Source organism: Ranitomeya variabilis, chromosome 4 (assembly GCF_051348905.1).
Source record: "Ranitomeya variabilis isolate aRanVar5 chromosome 4, aRanVar5.hap1, whole genome shotgun sequence".
Lineage (NCBI taxonomy): Eukaryota > Metazoa > Chordata > Amphibia > Anura > Dendrobatidae > Ranitomeya > Ranitomeya variabilis.
Genome location: NC_135235.1, coordinates 248,894,941 through 248,918,699, shown reverse-complemented (window position 1 = coordinate 248,918,699; position 23,759 = coordinate 248,894,941). Strand labels below are relative to the sequence as shown.

Genomic DNA, 23,759 nt, shown 5'->3' with positions numbered 1-23,759 from the left:
ATCCCCCTATACAAATCACTCCACTCTGCAAATACAGGGGCCTGTGGGTAAGTCAGGAAAAACCGAGTGGGGTTTCCGTCACAGTTGGTGTCCAGACATTTGGAGAAGGGGACGTCATTCTCACTCGCAAGTGACCAACTTCTTGCAGTGAAGTGGAATGACAGGAAGGACATCTACATGCTGACCACACTGCATGCAGACACCGCTGTGACGGTCAGAGACAGGGGCGTCACCGGGGACAAACAAACCAATCTGTGTCACAGATTACAACAAATTTATGGGTGGCTTTGACCTGTTAGACCAGGTTCTGCAACCATACCTGGTGAAGCAGAAGACCAGGGCCTGGTACAAAAAGGTGGCAGTCTACCTCATCCAAATTGCTACATACAACAGGTTTGTCCTATACAAAAAATCTCAAGGACCGCTAACTTTCCTCCAGTTCCAGGAAAAAAATTGTTGAGGATCTAATTTTTGAGTCGATGGCACAGGGGGAAGCATTTGAGTCTGAGGATGTCCGTAGACTTGCGAAGCGCCATTTTCCTTGCCCTGTCCCTGTCACTCGCACCCAAAAGTAGCCCCATAAAAGAAGCCGGGTTTGTAGGAAGCATGGTAGATGGAGTGAGTCCCCGTACTATTGCCCCACGTGCTCATCCCAACCAAGCCTTTGTATCTTCCCCTGTTTTGAGACCTACCACACATCTTACAATTATTAGGGTTTTTTCTTTTAATTATTTAGATTTTCTGCTTAGTGGGCCCCAGTAGAGTAATTTTTACGGAACAAGTATTGAAGAGAATATTTTCATCAGTAAATCCCATTTTACCCCATTTAGCAATTCCAGGACTTGATCAATCACATACCAAACTAATTTTAAGACAAATTCTCGTCCATGAACCCACATCTGTACACTCCAGAGTGTGGACCCCAAAAATGTTCTTGAAAAGTCAGTTCATCTGAAAATTCTAGGACTTGATAACTCACAAACATTTTTGACTATTTATCTGACTTTGACTGTTTTTATGACTGTCTTTCTGCACAAAACTTTTATTTCCATTTATATTACTTATATTTATGATGGTAATACAGGCATGATTATTTTATTGGAGGATTTCTAAAAATGAGGAAGTTCCGTACTTATACACCATGGGCTTTGCGGTATGGCTCTTGCCGAACTTCTGGTACCAAGACAATACTTTACAAGTTCTGTAGAGAATTTGTTACTTAGTGCATATAGCGGTTCCTACCTTGGCAGGCGGGAGCTTGCTATGGTGTATCACGTCTATTGGCACATTCGTCTCTCATATAGGGATTGATGGAGCTAAATGGACGTTGTACGACCAGTCTCTGAAAGTGTCTGTCATTCTTGCCCTGCTGGTGTTCTTTCATCTTTGGAACAAACTCAGCTTTGACACATAGTTGGCTGCATTTTCCTCCACATTTTGCCCTTCATTACAGTGCAGTTTATTCTTCCTGCTACAATATACGCAAATACAGGGCAACTGTTTTGTTAGCAAGACCAAGTTTTATAATCAGCCAATGTGTTTTTAGGAGCATGCCACCCTCTGTGAGTAATAATTCCTGGAAAGATTTTCTTGCTTGCTCAATGTCTCTGTAAGCTTTGAATGGGTCCTGGAACTTGTTCAATTTTACCCTAAAGACAAAACGGTGTGCCATCTATTACTATAGGCAAGGCCGTGTGTCCAGTACTCACATTGGTGCCATATTGGATATATTTCTGAACACATAAAAACTAGTGCAATAAAATTTGTGGTGTTGTGTAGACACGGCGAATGCCTCAGAGTCCTTTAACCGGAACCGCATGGACCAGGGATCGTCCCGCCTAACTCCCACTCTCCCGTTAACATGGGCATAACGCTACTCAGAAAACAGAGAGAAGGTAACGACAAGCGTAGGAAGATGACAGTCCATTGAGTCCATACAAGAGACAAGGCCAGTTGACATGATAGTCACAACCTGGCTTATCCGAACATCTCCATGGAGCCAGGCGACTAGTGGGTCACAATCCTGGCTTTCTCCAAACGTATCCATGGTCCAGCAATGGTCATTGGAGCAGATTCTTCCAACCGGAGCCGAAAACCACTAAGTTGTTTCCTGTAGAATGATAAATCCGTGTCCCTCGTGAAGGTGTCATGATATTGGCTGCTGTCCTGTCTCTGGTCCTTTGAATGTATATGTCTTGGCAGAATCTCTGGCTGTCTCTCTCCCGTCTGTCAGTCTCTTTATGCATACATATAGCATTACTTGATTATTTAACCTATTTGCATAGTTTTTCCCTCTGCTTTCGAAGTCAACAAACTGGCTAAATAATACAACGCATAAATAGCACATCAGCAAACATCACTAGTCATCAAAAAAAAGCGCGCACTGGGTTATATGAAATAACTTACAAGTCACTATTACAGGCTTACACAAGAAAAAGTATAGATAAAAGCTTATTTTTCTTGGTTTGCTAAAAAATAGTCATCTGGGTAATTAATATATAATCCGGTTTCTTCACAGGTGTGTTCCTCAGAACATACAAAAAAGAATCATTAAAGAGACAGTGAAAAAAAATGCAAATTGTAAATTCTTCACCTGCTGTTGATTTTTTCATTCTGCCTTCCAAAGATCACAGTAAGGCTCGGCACATATATATCCTGCGCTCTGTGCAGAGTGCACCATGGTTTCCGTGTAAATCTCTGAAATCAGAAGGATCCCTCGATGGAAGATTCCCTGTAACGAGGCAGATGGAGGCACTGTGGATGCTGTCTAACCTGTGATCCAGCAGTGTCTTTTTAGCATTGCATAAAAGTGCTGTCGCCCGCAGTTTTGTGAACTTCTGAAAAGAAAACACCGATGAACAGAGGCCAGACGGAGTCCAGAGTAACTCTGCTGCCTCATTATAGTGAGTGGATCCCTTGGAGGTTACATCTGAATCACGTCACTTAGAGATTTACATGGAAACCCCAAAATAAGTGCTCAGCATAGAGCGCCGGATAAATGTGATCCCAAACGTTATGTAAAATGTTCCCAATAAAAGCTTCATCTCAATCCAATAAAAAAAAGCAAGTTCCCACTCAGGTCTGTCATCTGTTAACTCAAATATAGGGGGCTTCCACGTTACTGGTAGTACAAAGGCTCTGGAAAAGTGAAATGGCTCCTCACCCTCCAAAAGAAATTCAGCAAATTCTGAGCTCCCAAATCCAAATGCCCTCTTCATTCTAAGCCCCAGTGTGCCTAAACCACATAAAGCATCCAAGTTTGGCATTTCTGAAGCGATGAGAGCTAACTTACTTATGGGTGCATGTCTCCAGAAGCACTGGCTGTGTCACTACAAAGTACTAGTCACTACAGCATACTGGTCACTGCAGCTTACTGGTGACTGTAACGGCAATTTTCACTTGGTAACATTCATTGCTGCTTGTTTCTGGAAAATGCCCATGGAGTCAAAATCGGCACTACATCTGTAGTTAAATTCCCAAAGGGGTATAATTTCCCAAATGGGGTCACTTGAGGGGGGAAATCTGCTCTTCTAGCAATCAGGGGCTCTGTATATGGAGTCCGCAAACTCCACTAGGAAAATCTGCACTCCAGGAGGCAAATATCGCTCCGTTCCTGCCGAGTCTCTCAGTATGGCTATGTAGTACTGTACAGCTACATATGGAGTATTGCGACGTTCAGTAGAAATTATGGGACACATTTTGGTGCCATTTTTTACCCACTTCTTGTGTAAAAATTTAAGATCTGGGGCTAAAAGAAAATGGTGGTAAAAATGTAGTTATTTTGTCTTCACTGCCCAATGTTATAAGATTCTGTGACACACCTGTGGGGTCAATATGATCACTGCACCCCTAGATGAATTCATTGAGAGTAGTTTGTAAAGCGGGGTCACTTATGGGGGGTTCTGCTGCTCTGGCACCTCATGGGCTCGACCAGTGGGTCATGGCACCTGCAAACCGTGCCAGTAAAATCTCGCGCTCCTTGCTCTCTGAGCTTTGCACTGTGCCCGAAAAATATTTCCCGATTAGATGTAGGATATTGGCGCACTCAGGAAAAAATGGATCTCAGTTTGTTGTAACAAAAATTCCTATTAGCCATTAGAAAAATTTAAAAATTAGGGCTGAAACAGCATTTTAGTGGTAAACATGTAATTTATTCTTTCTTCACCGCAGAATGGTATAAAATTCTGTGAGGCACATGTGGTGTCAATATGATCACTGCATCCCTAGATGAATTCATTGGGGAGTGTAGTTTGTAAAATGAGTTCACATATGGGGGGTTTCTGTTGTTCTGGCCCCTCAGGGGCTCTGCCAGTGTGATATGGCACCATCAATCTAAACCAGCAAAATGTGAACTCCAATATGGCCCCTCTTCTCTTCTGAGCTTTGCACTGTGCCTCAAAAGTAGTATTCCACCACATATGGGGTATTGGCATACTCAGGAGAAATTGCACAACAAATAGTATGGTGCAATTTCTTCTGTTACCCTCATGAAAATGCAAAATGGGGTCACTTGTGGGGGGTTTCCACTGTTTAAGCACATCAGGGGCTCTCCAAACGGGACATGATGTCCGCTAATGATTCCAGAAAATTTGACATTCAAAAAGTCTAATGATGCTTCTTCTCTTCCGAGCCCTGCCGTGCGCCCAAACAATAGCTTTCTTCCTTATATGCGGTATCAATGTACTCACGAGAAATTGCACAACTAATTGTGTGATGCAATCTCTCCTATTACCCTTATGAAAATGCAAAATTTGGGGCTAACATTTTTGTGGAGAAAATGTGATTTTATTATTTTCACGTCTCAACGTTATAAACTTCTTTGATGCACCTGAGGGTTCAAGGTGCTTGCCACATTTAAATACATTCCTTGAGGGGTCTAGTTTCCAACATGGGGACACTTGTGGGGGCTCTCCAAATGGGACACGATGCTGGCTAATGATTCCAGGAAATTTTACATTCAAAAAGTCAAATGAATCTCCTTTCCTTCTGAGCCCTGCCGTGCACCCAAACAGTAGCTTTCCTCCAAATATGGGGTATCGGTGTACTCAGGAGAATTTGTTACTCTTATGAAAATGAAACATTTGGGACTAAAAACATACTTGTGGGGAAAATATGTGTTTTGTTTTGAATTTTTGCAGCTCAACAAACTTCTGTGAAGCACCTGATGAGGGTTCAATGTGCTCACCACACATCTAGATCAGTTCCCAAAGGGGTCTAGTTTCCAAAATGTTGTCACTTGTGGGGGATATGCACTGTTTAGGCACATAAGAGGCTCTCCAAATGCGACATGGCATACGCCAATTGTTCCAGCTAATTTTGCATTCAAAATGTCAAACAGCGCTCCTTCCCTTGCCCTGCCGTGGTTTTCTCCCTCATTTGGGTATCGGCATGCTAGGAGAATTTACACAACATATTTTGGGGTCCATTTTTTTCCTGTTACCCTTGTCCAACTAAAAAATTGGATCTGAACTAATTTTTTTGTGAAAAAAAAAGTTCATTTTTTTTTCACATCCAAAAATTCTTGTGCAGCACCTGAAGGGTTAATAAACTTCTTGAATGTGGTTTTGAGCACCTAGAGGGGTACAGTTTTTAGAATGGTGTCACTTTTGGGTATTTTCTGTTATAATGACCCCCTCAAAGTGACTTCGAATGTGATGTGTTCCCTAAAAAAAAACGGTTTTGTAAATTTTGTTGAAAAAATTAAAAATCGATGGTCAGCTTTTAACTCTTATAACGTCCTAACCAAAAAAATATTGGTTGCAAAATTGTGCTGATGTTAAGTAGACATGTGGGAAATGTCATTTATTAACTATTTTGTGTGACCTATCTCTGTGATATAAGAGCATGGAAATTCAAAGTTGGAAAATTGTGACATTTTCACCAAATTTCTGTTTCCCCCCCCCCCCACAAATAAACGCAAGTCATATCGAAGAAGTTTTACCACTATTATCATGAAGTACAATATGTCACAAAAAACAATCTCAGAGTCACCAGGATCTGTTGAAGCATCCAGAGCTATAACCACATAAAGCGACAGTGGCCAGAATTGTAAAAATTGGCCCAGTCATCAACGTGCAAACCACCTTTGGGGGTAAAGGGGTTAATTCTTGCTTGAAGCAAACCTGTCAAGCTATTCATGCACTCAAACTGCAATCAGCGTCAATTACAGCTAGGTATATTATTCCCCAAAACGCTGAGTGTTTCAAAGAAAATATACTTTGCAGACCTGGTCAGTGACCATGCTTGTCAGGCTCCGTCCCCGATCAGCACTTCTTAGCGCTGCTAGATGTGACTCACAGAGAGACCAGTCACCGTATCTAGCAGTGCTGAGAGGAGCTGGTTGGGGCAGAGACAGTAACATGGTCTCCAGGTATGGTCCTCGGCTCTATCTCAAAAGTATTTTCTCTCTGAAAACGCCAAAGTGTTTCAGAGAATATTATACCTAGCTGCAATCATGCAGCCAGTTGTGATTCATGGTGCCAGGGGCTTGGGCAGTGCGAGTTAAAAAAAAAATAATCATAATTTTCAGCAGCAAATTGTCCTGGGTAACCAGTATGTGTGGCTGAGAACAATGACAGCCTGGCGCACTAAACTTATCTAGATCTGATGCGCTCATAAGTGCAGATCAGCCGTCCTTTAAGAAGTGGGGGTCACCAAGTGTACACTCACCTTTATTGTACAATCTGTGTTTATACATGAAGCTCTGAGCAGGATTTTATCACTGGTCTCACACTGACAATTCCTTTGCTTCATCTCAGGGAATCTCCTGTCGACTGCAGTGTGAACAAATGCAGCAAACTTATCGGATCCGAGAACAATGGAATGACTTACAATAGCTATATGGATGAAAAAAACATTCCTCCACCCAATATGACGACCAACGAGAGAAGAGTCATTGTGCCAGCAGGTATCGCCAGCTATTCCTCTACTCACACCACGAGATTTAATAAACTCACAAGATACAGTATAGATTCCAGTGGAGGGGAGAGGTGTACTGTAGTAATAATTATCAGGACCTCTCTATATTAGCAGATTAGCTATGCGGACACACCGACGAAGTAGCTCAGAAATGCTTAGTGATGGGCCAACCTGCTCAGATAAGGTGTTATCAGAGTGCGCTCGGGTGCTAACCAAGTATCTTCAGCGTGCTCGAAAAATATGTCCGAGTCCCCACAGTTGCATGTCTCGCAGATATTAGGCTGTTGAACTAGAACATATTTTTCAAGCACGCTGAAGAGACTCCGTTAGCACCCGAGTTTGATCGGATAACACCTTATCTGGGCACGTTCGTTCATTACTATTGATACTATCCCTGAAAGGAAAATGTACTTGTCTGTATTACATCTTATGGGATTAGCTTGTTGAATGGGTTCACATGAAACTTGTTCTCATTCAGGACTATTTATAAAAATGGAGGCAGTTTGGTACAATGTAGCAGTTTTATTAGTTGTTTTTTTTGTCACATCAAGTCCAGAAATCCTTCAAAATAGTATCCTTCCACTTCCCCCTGCAGATCCCACCTTGTGGAGTCAGGACCATGTGCGGCAATGGCTAGACTGGGCGATCAAGGAGTATGGACTCATAGACATTGATTCATCCTTATTTCAGAATATGGATGGCAAGGATCTCTGTAAAATGACAAAGGAGGATTTCCAGAGGAGCACATCTCTCTACAACACAGAAGTTCTACTTTCTCATCTCAGCTACCTCAGGGAAAGTAAGTATCAGCTCAGTAATAATGGGCTCAGGTGCTTTCTGTATAACTATGGAGCAGGAGTGATGTTATATATATATATATATATATATATATACACTCACCGGCCACTTTATTAGGTACACCTGTCCAACTTCTTGTTAACACTTAATTTCTAATCAGCCAATCACATGGCGGCAACTCAGTGCATTTAGGCATGTAGACATGGTCAAGACAATCTCCTGCAGTTCAAACCGAGCATCAGTATGGGGAAGAAAGGTGATTTGAGTGCCTTTGAACGTGGCATGGTTGTTGGTGCCAGAAGGGCTGGTCTGAGTATTTCAGAAACTGCTGATCTACTGGGATTTTCACGCACAACCATCTCTAGGGTTTACAGAGAATGGTCCGAAAAAGAAAAAAAATCCAGTGAGCGGCAGTTCTGTGGGCGGAAATGCCTTGTTGATGCCAGAGGTCAGAGGAGAATGGGCAGACTGGTTCGAGCTGATAGAAAGGCAACAGTGACTCAAATCGCCACCCGTTACAACCAAGGTAGGCCTAAGAGCATCTCTGAACGAACAGTGCGTCGAACTTTGAGGCAGATGGGCTACAGCAGCAGAAGACCACACCGGGTACCACTCCTTTCAGCTAAGAACAGGAAACTGAGGCTACAATTTGTACAAGCTCATCGAAATTGGACAGTAGAAGATTGGAAAAACGTTACTTGGTCTGATGAGTCTCGATTTCTGCTGCGACATTCGGATGGTAGGGTCAGAATTTGGCGTAAACAACATGAAAGCATGGATCCATCCTGCCTTGTATGGAGCATCTTTGGGATGTGCAGCCGACAAATCTGCGGCAAGTGTGTGATGCCATCATGTCAATATGGACCAAAATCTCTGAGGAATGCTTCCAGCACCTTGTTGAATCTATGCCACGAAGAATTGAGGCAGTTCTGAAGGCAAAAGGGGGTCCAACCCGTTACTAGCATGGTGTACCTAATAAAGTGGCCGGTGAGTGTATATATATACACACATATTATATAGACGTGTCCCACAGTGACAAGGACCGTGCCTACTTATATAGTTATGTAGAAGGGGTGATATCTAAGAGCTTATCTCTCTAGTAATAGTCTGATCTGGGAAAAGCTAAAAAATGCTTGTTGCCTACATGACTAATCCACAGTGTCTGCTGATAATTCGGAGACACAGTCCACTGACTTGCATGTTTGCTACGATCATTACGTGGCGAGGTATTCTGCGGCTTGCACTTACAGATAGCCGAGCGTTTCTTAATGAACTTTCAGAACCAGACTTTTCAAATAAAGCAGGAAATGTGTTTGCTCAACTATACACGTGGAAAAAATTGTTGGTACCTCTCGTTTAATGACAGAAAAACCCACAATGGTCACAGAAATAACTTGAATCTGACAAAAGTAATAATAAATAAAAGATCTATGTAAATGAACAAGTTAAAGTCATACATTGCTTTTCAGCCATGCATCTACAGAATTAAAAATAATAAATAAAACTCATGAAATCGGCCTGGACAGAAATGATGGGACCCTTAACTTAACCCCTTCACCCCCGGAGCTTTTTCCGTTTTTCCGTTTTCGTTTTTCGCTCCCCTCCTTCCCAGAGCCATAACTTTTTTATTTTTCCGTCAATTTGGCCATGTGAGGGCTTATTTTTTGCGGGACGAGTTGTACTTTTGAACGACATCATTGGTTTTAGCATGTCGTGTACTAGAAAACGGGAAAAAAATTCCAAGTGCAGTGAAATTGCAAAAAAAGTGCAATCCCACACTTGTTTTTTGCTTGCCTATTTTGCTAGGTTCACTAAATGCTAAAACTGACCTGCCATTATGATTCTCCAGGTCACTACGAGTTCATAGACACCTAACATGACTAGGTTATTTTTCACCTAAGTGGTGAAAAAAAATTCCAAACTTTGCAAAAAACAAAACAAAACAAAATTGCGCCATTTTCCGATACTCGTAGCGTCTCCATTTTTCGTGATCTGGGGTCAGGTGAGGGCTTATTTTTTGCGTGCCGAGCTGGCATTTTTAATGATAGCATTTTGGTGTAGATACGTTCTTTTGATCGCCCGTTATTGCATTTTAATGCAATGTCGTGGCGACCAAAAAAACGTAAATCTGGCGTTTCGAATTTTTTTCTCATTACGCCATTTAGCGATCAGGTTAATGCTTTTTTTTAATTGATAGATCGGGCGATTCTGAACGCGGCGATACCAAATATGTGTAGGTTTTTGGTTTTTTTTATTGATTTATTTTGATTGGGGCGAAAGGGGGGTGATTTAAACTTTTATGTTTTTTTTATTTTTTTCACATTTTTAAAAACTTTTTTTTTTTACTTTTGCCATGCTTCTATAGCCTCCATGGGAGGCTAGAAGCAGGCACAGCCCGATCGGCTCTGCTACATAACAGCGATCATCAGATCGCTGTTATGTAGCTAAAATGCAGGTGTGCTGTGAGCGCCGACCACAGGGGGGCGCTCACAGCCACCGGCAATCAGTAACCATAGAGGTCTCAAGGACCTCTATGGTTACAATGGAGGAGCATCGCCGACCCCCGATCATGTGACAGGGGTCGGCGATGCGCTCATATCCGGCCGCACGGCCGGATGCGGTAGTTAAATGCCGCTGTCTGCGCTTGACAGCGGCATTTAACTAGTTAATAGCGGCGGGTGATCGCGATTTCACCCGCCGCTATTGCGCGCACATGTCAGCTGTAAAAAACAGCTGACATGTCGCGACTTTGATGTGCGCTCACCGCCGGAGCGCACATCAAAGCGGGGGTCCCGACATGTGACGTACTATACCGTCACATGTCGGGAAGGGGTTAATATTTTGTTGCACAACCTTTTGAGGCAATCACTGCAATCAAACGATTCCTGTACCTGTCAATGAGACTTCTGCGCCTTTTGACAGGTATTTTTGCCCACTCCTCAAGAGCAAACTGCTCCAGGTGTCTCGTGTTTGAATGCTGCCTTTTCCAGACGGCATGTTTCAGCTCTTTCCAAGGATGCTTAATAGGATTTGGGTCAGGGCTCATAGAAGGCCACTTCAGAATAGTGCAGTGTTTCCTCTAAGCCATTCTTGGGTGTTTTTAGCTGTGTGTTTTGGATCATTACCCTGTTGCAAGACCCATGACCTGCGACTGAGACCAAGCTGACACTGGGCAGCACATTTCTCTCTAGAATCCCTTGATAGTCTTGAGATTTCATTGTACCATGCAGATTCTAGACACCCTGTGCCAGATGCAGCAAAGCAGCCCCAGAACATAACAGAGCCTTCTCCATGTTTCACAGTAGGGAGAGTGTTCTTTTCTTGATATGCTTCATTTTTCCGTCTGTGAACATAGAGCTGATGTGCCTTGCCAAAAAGTTACATTTTTGTCTCCTCTGACCATAGGACATTCTCCCAGAAGCTTTGTGGCTTGTCAACATGTAGTTTAGCAAATTCCAGTCTGGCTTTTTTATGATTTTTTTTCAACAATGGTGTCCTCCTTGGTCGTCTCACATGAAGTCCACTTTGGCTCACACGACTGATGGTGTGATCTGACACGGATGTTCCTTGAGCTTGAAGTTCACCTTTAATCTGTTTAGAAGTTTTTTCTGGATCTTTTGTTACCATTCGTATTATCCGTCTCTTTGCTTTGTCATCAATATTCCTCCTGCGGCCACGTCCAGGGAGGTCAGCTACAGTCCCATGGATCTTACATTTCTGAATAATATATGCAACTGTAGTCACAGGAACATCAAGCTGCTTGAAGATGATCTGATAACTTTCACCTTTAACATGTTTGTCTATAATTTTCTTCCTAATCTCCTCAGACAACTCTTTCCTTCGCTTCCTCTGGTCCATGTTGAGTGTGTAACACCCGGTGTCACCAAACTGCACAGTGTCTGTAGCCCTATATAAAGGCCACTCACTGATTCCAGGATTGTAGACCCCTGTGATGATAGTTAGTGGACACACCGTGATTTAACATGTCCCTTTTGACACATTATTTTCAGGGGAACCATCATTTCTGTCCAGGCCGATTTCATGAGTTTTATTTATTTTTTTTAATTCTGTGGAAGCATGGTTGAAAAGCAATGTCTGACTTTCATTTCCTCATTTTCTTAGATCTTTTATTATTACTTTTGTCAGATTCAAGTTATTTCTGTGACAATTGTGGGTTTTTCTGTCATTAAACGAGAGGTACCAACAATTTTGACCACGTGTGTATATTCAAAGCTCGACTATCGCTTTATTCAATTGTTGGATCATCTACTTTACTTCTTGTAAACAGTGGACTCTAGGGACCATCAACTGTGGCCCCCTGCGACATACAGATTTGCTATAATGATTATGAAGATGTTCAACAGTGTTTGCATACTTCATTTGGAAATAAGAGTATCAAGTAGCAAAAGGGAATGCTTCTGTTAACAGACCTTGCCTGTGTTAGGTCCTCAATAGTGATGAGCGAATATACTCATTACTCGAGATTTCCCCAGCATGCTCGGGTGTCCTCTGAGTATTTTTTAGTGCTTGGAGATTTAGTTTTCATCGCGGCAGCTGAATGATTTACAGCTACTAGCCAGGCTGAGTACATGTGGGGGTTGCCTGGTTACTAGGGAATCCCCACATGTACTTATGCTGGCTAACAGATGTAAATCATCCAGATGCGGGGAAGAAAACTAAATCTCCAAGCACTAAAAAATACTAGGAGGACCCCCGAGCGTGCTCGAGAAATCTCGAGTTACGAGTATATTCGCTCATCACTAGTTCTCAATGTAAATTATTTCCCCAGTTACCATGTTTTTACTTGTTATTAATTTCAATAATGTGGACAAGTCCTTGCCGTGTGCATATAGTATACATATACTTGTCACCATCCCTTAGTTTGGATCTGTCCCTCTACTTTTAGCAAACATTACAGTTGTGCACTTTCCTGACCCACATCCACAGAGCAGGAAATAACTGTGTCTGCGACCCACTCATGAGACAAAGTAGACATCTGTATCCCATGTGCCACAGGTTTCAGACACTGCTCAATCACCAATGACCCCTGACCCACTGGGGTCACCATGTACTGGCAGCAATGGCTGCTGGCATTCTGTGCACAGATTAACCCTCATGGTCATAAATCACAATCAACAAATATTTCCTTTCTAATATTTAATTTGCTACAACTGTGGCTATAACTCATCTCCCAATTAGTATTATGCTGACAAGTAATGGGTATAATATCCCGTATATAATATATAGGTCTTGTGAAAGAGCCATTTCATATGGAGATCTGCATTTTGCTTCTATGTTTTGATATATGTAAACTGAATGGTCATGTACAAAACGTCATTATTCTATAGGACTAAAGCAGATACAAATGTCATGAATGGTTGCTTGCATTTCTATGACCGGCACTAGTTTGCAGTTCATGCTTTTCTGCTTGCACATAAACAGATTGACTTAGAAGAGCCTTGTAATTTACATTACAGAAAGCGTCCCCCTTCTCCGGGGTTGTAGTAGGAGGAGGATTGCTGTGTGCATTTCACACACCAATTGCTTCCAGATTTTAGGACACAAAATACTTGCATGAACCACAATCCTCATGGGAGGTGAAGCTGTCAATCACACAAGGCTTGTTGGACTGACACATGGCATGGATACATGTCCCTATTGTCATCAGCTTCGCTTTTCAATACTACAACAGTCATGGCCATTATGGTTTAGCTCAGCAATTACACAAATCAGTAGCCATGTTCTAATATTATTATTAAGCTTGATAACCAGGGCGGCTCCAGAATAATCACTTTAATGTAACATAAATACAATCCTTCTTGTATAGGAAATGATTGTATTATTTATTCTGTATCATCACTGCCGCCCTTTGACAGATCTCTTCATTTTTATGACTATATGGCTTAAGTCTTATACATATAATGTAAAGAATAGGTTTATTCTGAGGTCTGGAACAGTTTGGTGTTCTGCAAGCAATAACAATTAAATGGTGAACATTAAACATGTAGAAAGAAGCAGTGTTACTTGTATTAATATTAACCAGTTTTGTGACTATGGGAGCTAATTAAGAAAAACGAAAGTCACAAAACAATGACAGCACGTTGTCAGCAGGCCAGGCTCATCACCTACGATCATTCAGATGTAAAGTTCCTCATGTTCTGTAGTAACCGGCGCTCCTCTCCATAGTGTTAATATGTCCCTACGCTTCCTTTACATTCAGGTAGTTCATCATTGGGCTATACTGCACCTTCACACACCGACCAGTCCTCGCGGGCGACACCTAAGGAGGGTAAGTAGCCAAACACTACCTCTCCTGCACATTTTTAACTTTATACTACAAAAGAGCAATTTCCCTTGAAGTGGTCAGTGTTGGATGCATTGGTATTTTTTGCCTTAGATGATCTTTGGGCAGCTTTCGGTTGATTGCACATTACATGCACAAGTTATGGCTATTCCATATAGGTTACTACACAGAAATGTACTCGTATGATCAGAGCCCTTTAGGTAATTATTTATCATCACATTGTGCATATCATTACTGTGATCTGTATAACCGCGGAATCTATGGCTGTACTGAGATGAACAGAGATGGTCCTCTTGTGAAGGGACCTGATGACGCCTGGTGATGCTCATTGTCAGGATTCCCTATTAATTGGGTTACTACTGAAAGCTAATGATGTACTGATCATTTTCCCAAAAAATCATTGTCACGATATCTAATCAGGCCAGCATAGCTGACCAATCTAGTGATGCAAACAGCTCAGGGAACATCTACCACATACTGACTGGTACTAGGGTCATAGCTGCAATCTCCTATCCAACAACCATAGATAGATATTACCAGTGGATCCTGGGCTTTAGTGTCACTGTGGATGCACCTCTCTAGGATATGGCGGGGTCTTCCACCCTAGCATATAGAACGCTGCTCCCAGTTTATATTGTGATACAGTGCTGCCATTCTGTGCACTGCAGATAGATGGATGTATATGGACTTGGCTCGTATGAATTGTTATAAACCAGCAGCACTAGGTCATCAGCATTACGGCAGAGGAGGTATCTGATGGGATAGAACACATTCTCATACTAGATTGTTCACACTGGTTTTCTTTATCATTTTTTCCTCTCTGATAATCTTCAATGAATCTCGTGTGCACTGACAAAACAGCTTTGTTAGTAACAATAATGAGCCTCCAAATCTGGAGGAGAGCGGAGACTGTGGTCGGTGAGATGACATCAGAAGACGTCTGGTTTGGGGGGAGAAGGACAGGTCTCGGGGGAGCCCGTAGAACTGAATTAATAGTGTTAGCTAACCATAAGAAACAGGACTACTTCTATGTGGAACCAGAGAGGGACAGACACTATTTCTAGAGGACAAAAGACTTTCAAACAATGCTAGAAAGTCTCTTTATAATGGCCAATTGCGCAAACAACTAAGAATGTCTGCTACAGAGACCTACTCCTGAAAATGACACGTTATTAACTTAGTAGATGTCAAATACATTGGCCATAGTCGTCGTGCCTGCCTAGGACCTGTCACTTAGCCTGAATCTGATGGGAAACAGGCAATCATCCCCAGAGAGCAGAACCCTACTGGAGCAGATGGTCCAGGACTGGGGGCTCTCCAGAACACGCTGGGGTTTTATGGTCCGTCACATGAATCTCTGATATTCTAAATGGGATTCTGTAATACCATAGTGTTACTTAATAAATAGCAGATACAACGGCAGATCTACAGAGACATTACACCACCAGTATACAGGTACCTCACTGCCTCGACTAGAGCACAGGACAGAGGGTTAGCTACAAATAATCGGATTTATGTCCACTTCATGTACAGCAATGTTCTACATCCGAGGCAAGGCTTCATACAGCCTTTCCCCGTGATATTCCAGAATTCTTCTCTTCCTATTGTTGTATGATCTGACCTTTTCTATGAAGCTCTACAGTTCACAACCTCCTTTTATCTTGGTCAATTCCTGAAATAAGCCCCTTTAGTCACAGAGTGATTCGTGCTCGCAGTTAAGAGTGAAAATATATAAATAAAAACCCTCTGATATCAGAGCCCCATAAAAGTACTCTACATTTAGGAAAGCCCCACAGACAGTAAATGAAGGGGTGGAAGGCATGCACAGCCCAATGGGGCACTTCAGAGGCCTGTTCCAGGAGTCGGTCAGGGTCTCAGCAGTCAGATACAGTACAGATCAAAAGTTTGGACACACCTTCTCATTTAAAGATTTTTCTGTATTTTCATGACTATGAAAACTGTACATTCACACTGAAGGCATCAAAACTATGAATTAACACATGTGGAATTATATACTTAACAAAAAAGTGTGAAACAACTTAAATTATGTCTTATATTCTAGGTTCTTCAAAGTAGCCACCTTTTGCTTTGATGACTGCTTTGCCCACTCTCGGCATTCTCTTGATGAGCTTCAAGAGGTAGTCACCGGGAATGGTCTTCCAACAATCTTGAAGGAGTTCCCAGAGATGCTTAGCACTTGTTGGCCCTTTTGCCTTCACTCTGCGGTCCAGCTCACCCCAAACCATCTCGATTGGGGTCAGGTCTGGTGACTGTGGAGGCCAGGTCATCTGGCGTTGCACCCCATCACTCTCCTTCTTGGTCAAATAGCCCTTACACAGCCTGGAGGTGTGTTTGGGGTCATTGTCCTGTTGAAAAATAAATGATGGTCCAACTAAACGCAAACTGGATGGAATAGCATGCGGCTGCAAGATGCTGTGGTAGCCATGCTGGTTCAGTATGCCTTCAATTTTGAATAAATCCCCAACAGTGTCACCAGCAAAGCACCCCCACACCATCACACCTCCTCCTCCATGCTTCACGGTGGGAACCAGGCATGTGGAGTCCATCCGTTCACCTTTTCTGCGTCGCACAAAGACACGGTGGTTGGAACCAAAGATCTCAAATTTGGACTCATCAGACCAAAGCACAGATTTCCACTGGTCTAATGTCCATTCCTTGTGTTCTTTAGGCCAAACAAGTCTCTTCTGCTTGTTGCCGGTCCTTAGCAGTGGTTTCCTAGCAGCTATTTTACCATGAAGGCCTGCTGCACAAAGTCTCCTCTTAGCTACTTTCACACTTCCGTCTTTTAGCTCATGTCACAATTCGTTGATTTTTGAGAATGCAGGATCCTGCAAAAAACTTTGCAGGATCCTGCATTTTCCCATAGACTTGTATTAGCGACGGATGGCCACACGTCGCATCCGTCGTGCAATGGATCCGTCGTGTTTTGGCTTACCGTCTGGAAAAAAGTTCAATGTAACGTTTTTGGTCTGCGTCAGGAAAACGTGTAGCGACGGATCCTGCGTCATACGTCGTTCACTAGAATGGAAGCCTATGGACGCAGGATCCGTCGCTGACCGTCACACACTGGAATCCAGCGACGGATCCAGTTTTTTCCCTCTGAGCATGCCCGGAAGGATTTTCAAGTTTGGGAAAAATCAATCTCTCTCTCTCGTCCTCGGACATTTATTTTCCCGGAATTTGTGGACGACGCATCCGTCATTACACTGGATGCGTCGCACACGTTTTTTCACTATTTTCATGACGTCCGTCGATCCGTCATTTTGCTGCACTGCAACGGACACAAAAAAACGGAAGTGTGAAAGTAGCCTTAACAGTTGTTGTAGAGATGTGTCTGCTGCTAGAACTCTGTGTGGCATTGACCTGGTCCCTAATCTGAGCTGCCGTTAACCTGCGATTTCTGAGGCTGGTGACTTGGATAAACTTATCCTCAGAAGCAGAGGTGACTCTTGGTCTTCCTTTCCTGGGGCGGTCCTCATGTGAGCCAGTTTCTTTGTAGCGCTTGATGGTTTTTGCCACTGCACTTGGGAACACTTTCAAAGCTTTCCCAATTTTTTGGACCGACTGACCTTCATTTCTTAAAGTAATGATGACCACTCATTTTTCTTTACTTAGAATTTGTATTATGGCAAGAAAAAAGCAGCTAACAGTCTATTCAGTAGGACTATCAACTGTGTATCCACCAGACTTCTGCACAACACAACTGATGGTCCCAACCCCATTTATAAGGCAAGAAATCCCACTTATTAAACCTGACAGGGCACACCTGTGAAGTGAAGACCATTCCCAGTGACTACCTCTTGAAGCTCATTAAGAGAATGCCAAGAGTGTGCAAAGCAGTCATCAAAGCAAAAGGTGGCTACTTTGAAGAACCTAGAAGATAAGACATAATTTCAGTTGTTTCACACTTTTTTGTTAAGCATATAATTCCACATGTGTTAATTCATAGTTTTGATGCCTTCAGTGTGAATGTACAATTTTCATAGTCATGAAAATACCGAAAAATCTTTAAATGAGAAGGTGTGTCCAAACTTTTGGTCTGTACTGTACATACCAATCACAAGGCTTTCCCCTTTAATGGCGATGGTTGGTTGGTGATGTACCCGCTATTGCATTTCGTAGAAGGTATAATTAAGGGAAGCCACTAAAATCTATAATATAGGTATGGTTTTTAAAGGAGCCAAGTCCCCTACATACCTGTATAAATAGTTTAATAGCATTTTGGGGGTGACAGACACCCTTTAACGTGAAAGCAGCATCAGTGTGACTTAATTATATACATAGTAGTGGCCCCACGTGCAGGGATATTTTGTAAATGTCCATAATAACTGGAAGTGAATAACACATTGTAAAATGTAAGAGTTCATACTTAATGTCTGACTCCATGCCATCTCGGTGTGCAGCATCCTCTTTGGAGCTGCTTTTTTCCACTCATCCCCTTCCATAAATGCTCCAGCATCCAGCTCTGCCTCTAGCTCACAGTTGATACATGGTAGTACAGGTAGTAATGCAAGAAGAAAATGCAGGCCTGCCCACAAAGTGGATAGCATGATGTAGGAAAGTCATACAAGACTGCAGGTGCACATGGCACAGTTTGCTTTTAGTCTGCAGCCAAGCTAAATGGTGTTTGAGAGAACTATTACACTACAGAGCTACAGTATAAAAAGATAAGAGGCGAAACAAATACTGAGGACAGAATGATCAGAGCCGCAGCTGGGTTCACTGTGCCCGGATGTCACTTCATGGCTTACAAATGACTGTATGGTGGCAGGGGGTCTCTCACCTTACTGTATGGTGGTTGGGGGTCTCATACCTGAGTGTATGATAGCAGGAAATCTGTCTGTATATAGCGGACTGTATGGTGGCAGGGGGTCTCCCACCTTACTGTATGGTGGCCGGGGGTCTCATACCTGAGTGTATGATAGCAGGAAATCTTCTGTCTGTATATAGCGGACCGTATGATGGCAGGGGGTCTCCCACCTTACTGTATGGTGGCAGGGGGTCTCCCACCTTACTGTATGGTGGCCGGGGTTTCCCACCTTACTGTATGGTGGCCGGGGGTCTCCCACCTTACTGTATGGTGGCAGTGGTCTCCCACCTTACTGTATGGTGGCAGGGGTCTCCCACCTTACTGTATGGTGGCCGGGGGTCTCATACCTGAGTGTATGATAGCAGGAAATCTTCTGGCTGTATATAGCGGACTGTATGGTGCACGAGGTCTCCCACCTTACTGTATGGTGGCAGGGGGTCTCCCACCTTACTGTATGGTGGCAGGGGGTCTCCCACCTTACTGTATGGTGGCCGGGGGTCTCATACCTGAGTGTATGATAGCAGGAGACCTTCTGTCTGTATATAGCAGACAGTATGGTGGCAGGGGGTCTCCCACCTTACTGTATGGTGACTGGGGGTCTCATACCTGAGTGAATGATAGCAGGAAATCTGTCTGTGTATAGCAGACTGTATGGTGGCAGGGGGTCTCCCACCTTAATGTATGGTGGCAGGGGGTCTCCAACCTTACTGTATGGTGGCAGGGGGTCTCCCACCTTACTATATGGCGGCCGGGGGTCTCATACCTGAGTGTATGATAGCAGGAAATCTTCTGTCTGTATATAGCGGACTGTAGGGTGCACGGGGTCTCTGAACAATGTATGGTGCAGGGGTTTATAAATGCTATTTAGTCTTTGCCCACCTCCACAGCAGATTTATTTTACCGTGTTAATAGCATGGTACAATAAGAGCCCATCGTCATCTATAGACCGCCCTGAGACTTATCAGTGCATTTAGCAGAAGTCACACTAGGCCTCGTTGCAGGTGCAGCTTTTGTGCATCACATAATGGGCTTGTGAGCTGAAGTGTCTGCCGCCTCCATCTCTGCCCTTGTACCTGGGTGAGCACAGCTCTCACTGTCTCAATCAAGGTGCATTAGCAAGACAAAGGCTCGACAGTCAGCATTTTCTCCAGACCAGACTTTGATGGCAACCGACAAAAGGTTCCTTTAGATTGATCACATTAGACCTCAAAAACCTACACATGAAGCGCAGGCTGCGCTTTTGTCTCTGGATGTCTCAGCCCTTATCCCCCTAGATATGCTTCTGTCTCTCCTCCATTATGGACCTGTACGCCTCTCCTATTTTGCACTGACAGGTGCTGAGTGATCTGGCAAATTAAGCTCAAATAAACAGATGATTGGGCCGGTTTTCTGCAAAGAAGGTTAAGAAAACTAATCCATTAATGACGGATGACTGGCACCTGCACCTGAGCAAAGAGGAACAAAAAACACATCCGTGCACATTTATTATCTGGTTTGCACCTTTATTTAATGGGAATTTCACACGTCAAACAGTCACATCAAAAATTGTGCTCCCCAAAACAAGTCACAACTTGTCAGACAAAATATTAAAAAGGTGCAAAGATCCAATCAATTCCAAATACAGCAATCTTATTAGAAGGCGCTTGACTAAATTAAAAGGCAATTCTTACCAACGACCCCTTCTAATTTATGGTGCAAACATCAGTACTAATAAAAGGTGCACAGCTATATTTTACACTGGCCGATCAGCCGGGGTGCATTATCTGTCCTGACCATCCTTATAAATAAAAGTACAGATGCAATAATGAAAGTTCCCAACTCCGCACGTCTTACAGTGGGATCACGTGGGCCTGTTTGACGTGGATTTTACAGACAGAAAAATCACATGTGGAAAAGCAGTAGAAAAACTAAAATGCCTTTTTTTTTACATTGTCTGGTTTTCCTGTGTGTGGCCTTTTTTTACTCTCTTTTTAATGCAATAACAAGTTTGGCAAAAACCGACATTCTTATTTCTTGCATGGACCTATATTCACTGCAGGAATATTTTCTCATTGAAATGATGAGGAAGCTTTTTTAAAGCAAATTGAAAGTCTTGTGATGGAGAGTTTGATGCTAATTTTGCACCAAAAACTCTATTAAGATACCATTAGGGAAACTACACTCCTCCACATAGCAGAAAGCCTGTCTGTAAGGTCTTCAGACAGTATGGAGCCCCTGGACTCGCAATACAACGTTTCTACAGAATGTCTATAGGAAAAAATAGGAACTTTACATGAGATTTCTATCACACAGCAGTTAGCATCTAGTATTGCTGGTGCGGCCATTCTCACTCAGAAAATGGAAGCAAAATACTTCATACAGCTCAATAGTGTGATTGGCTGAGATAAAATAACCCCGGTACGGCTTATAAGAGATTCTGTGTAGGTGTATATGACACACAGTCAAATCACTGGCGATATAAATAATGACGGACTAGTTAAAGGGGTTATTCCAAGATGATAAATCCTCTGTGCAAGGGCAGCAACATTTGTAAATTAATGAAATAATATGCATGCACGCTTTCACTTCTCTCCATTCAATGAATGCAATCTCAATTCTCCACGCTTGTCTTATGTCTATAAAGACTGTAGACGTTACAGTGCCTATAACCAGAGCTGTGCAGTCAGTCGGTGTCGGTATAAAATGCAGTAACTCCAACTCCTATCATATATATAACACACTGGGTTCAGTGCAGGATGTGCTGTAAAGGTTTTCAGAATAATTTGGGAAAGTTATAAAATGTCCTATAAATGTCTGTTCTGTTCCTGATGTCAGGATCTCGGCACTTTGCAGCACTGCCTCACTACTGAGCATGTACATAGAGTCGGATTACGGGGAAATTGAGGAATCGGAGTCAGAGTCGGTGGTTTGGCTTCCGACTCCACAGCCCTGCCTATTACCCATGTGGTCTGTGACGTCTGCAGCTGATATAAACAGAAGACAAACTTGGTATTCTGAAGTTTAGAAGTTATCCCCTATCAAGACTGAATGGCAGTGCACATAATAGATCACTGCTCCATTCACATGGGGCTCTTTGTAGCACTGGTTATCAGGACCAGTGGTCGTACCCCCAGCAATCTAGAAGTTATTTTCTATCCCATAGATAGGGGAGAGATTCCAAGCTTGAGAATCCCCCTTTAAATAAAATGTCTACCTATAATACTTTATGGCCTACACCTAATCTGCAGAATTGCACACTGTACTAACTGTGCAAACACTTACACAACATAGAAATGCAAGACACGATTATTATGAGACTTGCCAGCAAAGATTTACAATATCTGAAGCTGCCGGCATTGAACGTGCTCCAGGATGCACAGAACTGGCTCACAGACAGCCTATGTGTGAACGCACAAGGAAAAAGTGAGGTCATTGCGTAGAGTCATCGGAGATGTTAGGAGATGTTATTTTTACCCTGGAGTCATTCCACGGCCGCTATTTGCGCTGTACCTGTGATATCAATATCCTGAGGTTTGGCAGAGTTGGCTATAGGTGGGTGGAATCACTACTTTTGGTAATGTACGTTCTTGCCTGACACTGCCAACTACATAGCAGATCCCATGGGTTATAGATTGAGGCCAAAGAGCCATGATGTACTAAATGTGCGGAGAGGGGCTTCACTTGTATATCCCAGGAGTACCAGAAGATAAAAGCTTTGCACATAGCAGTTCTCATCAAGATGGTGTAAGGTCAATATTTATACAGAGCGGCCTCATACCTTACTTAGGTATACTTACTTATAGGCTTTATAGACACCATTCTGATGGCGGTCTACCTGCCACATTATAGCAGCCTGACATCGGTGATTTACTCCTATGAGATGAAAAGGTTCAGTTTTAACAGATGTAAAAATGGAAGGCAATATATAGTATGGATTTTGTGCACACATCTCTTGACATTATTCATTGATGCATCCTCGTGCTTGTTTGTTGGTTCATATGTCATGGCTTCGGGGTGCGTCCTCTGTTGGACTAGAGGATTCTTTTGTAGGTTTTATAAGCAATATATGAATGTAGCTAAAAAGTAAAGATCTGTTCAGATGTAAGCCACAAAGCACACACAGACCTATTATAGACAGTGTACATGGCTGATTATCCATAATGATGAAAATAATAAACCCGTACCATGCACTATTCTGATTCATGCAGTGTAATGTGGACGCAGGACCCATGCACAATGAGGACAAGCACGCAGAGCCAGTCATGAACACAATCTGCAGAAACAACTGGCTTGTGTTTTCTAGTTTACCGTCTGAACTCGGCTTAAAGGACAATCCACTAATCATCTTACCCAAATGAGTGTTGTGACCATCAGCTGTGGGAAGTCTCGCAGTCCTTAGGTGAAATCATACTGGATATATTCAGGCATGACGACATCACTGACATCCATTCATAACTTTCCAGTTAATCAATTTCCTTTATTTTTCCATTCAGGTTACCTTCAGACGCTCAGCATTTTAGACCTGTTCATTATGTCAATTTTGGTTTTCATTCCACCTAAACATGAATGAATATATTAACGTAGCATGACCCCCGCCCTCCCTCTTATTGCACCCCATTATGACTTCAACCTCAACTAGTGATACAATGTTATCGTCCTCCATCCCTTTTCCTTATCTTCCCCTTCTTGTGTCACAGTTTTTCTCTCAATTTTAATTGTTGTCTTTTGAAATTCCACGGATAATGTTTTGTCTGATTTCACTCGCTGACCCACCTCAGCGGCTGGCCACTGTGTTTTTTCACGGGAAGCTGAAAACAAAGACCGGTTGTGTTAAATTTGGGGGGAGGCAGGAAACGTAACTCACAAGGGACCCTCCCAGTTCTGCCTGTCCCAGAGTCCGACTCCAGCATGTGGAATTAAATCTGACAG

At 42.8% G+C, this 23,759-nt stretch overlaps 3 protein-coding genes across 4 annotated transcripts in view; 1 reads left to right on the top strand and 2 right to left on the bottom strand.

Moving 5' to 3' along the window:
• LOC143766982 (uncharacterized) overlaps positions 1–2,047 on the bottom strand; it is an 8,268-nt gene extending 6,221 nt beyond the window's left edge. Inside the window, exon 1 of the mRNA XM_077255003.1 lies at positions 1,973–2,047. Coding sequence (XP_077111118.1) covers positions 1,973–2,047 — 75 coding nt within the window. The remainder of the gene's footprint in view (positions 1–1,972) is intronic.
• The window catches only part of ETS1 (ETS proto-oncogene 1, transcription factor), a 434,342-nt gene that overhangs the window by 322,421 nt on the left and 88,162 nt on the right, over positions 1–23,759 (bottom strand). The gene's annotated exons all lie outside the window — the stretch shown is intronic.
• FLI1 (Fli-1 proto-oncogene, ETS transcription factor) overlaps positions 1–23,759 on the top strand; it is a 107,349-nt gene that overhangs the window by 45,367 nt on the left and 38,223 nt on the right. For both annotated transcript variants that reach the window (XM_077249419.1, XM_077249421.1), the window contains exons 3-5: positions 6,759–6,907; positions 7,514–7,717; positions 13,937–14,005. In XM_077249419.1, coding sequence (XP_077105534.1) covers positions 6,759–6,907; positions 7,514–7,717; positions 13,937–14,005 — 422 coding nt within the window. The remainder of the gene's footprint in view (positions 1–6,758; positions 6,908–7,513; positions 7,718–13,936; positions 14,006–23,759) is intronic.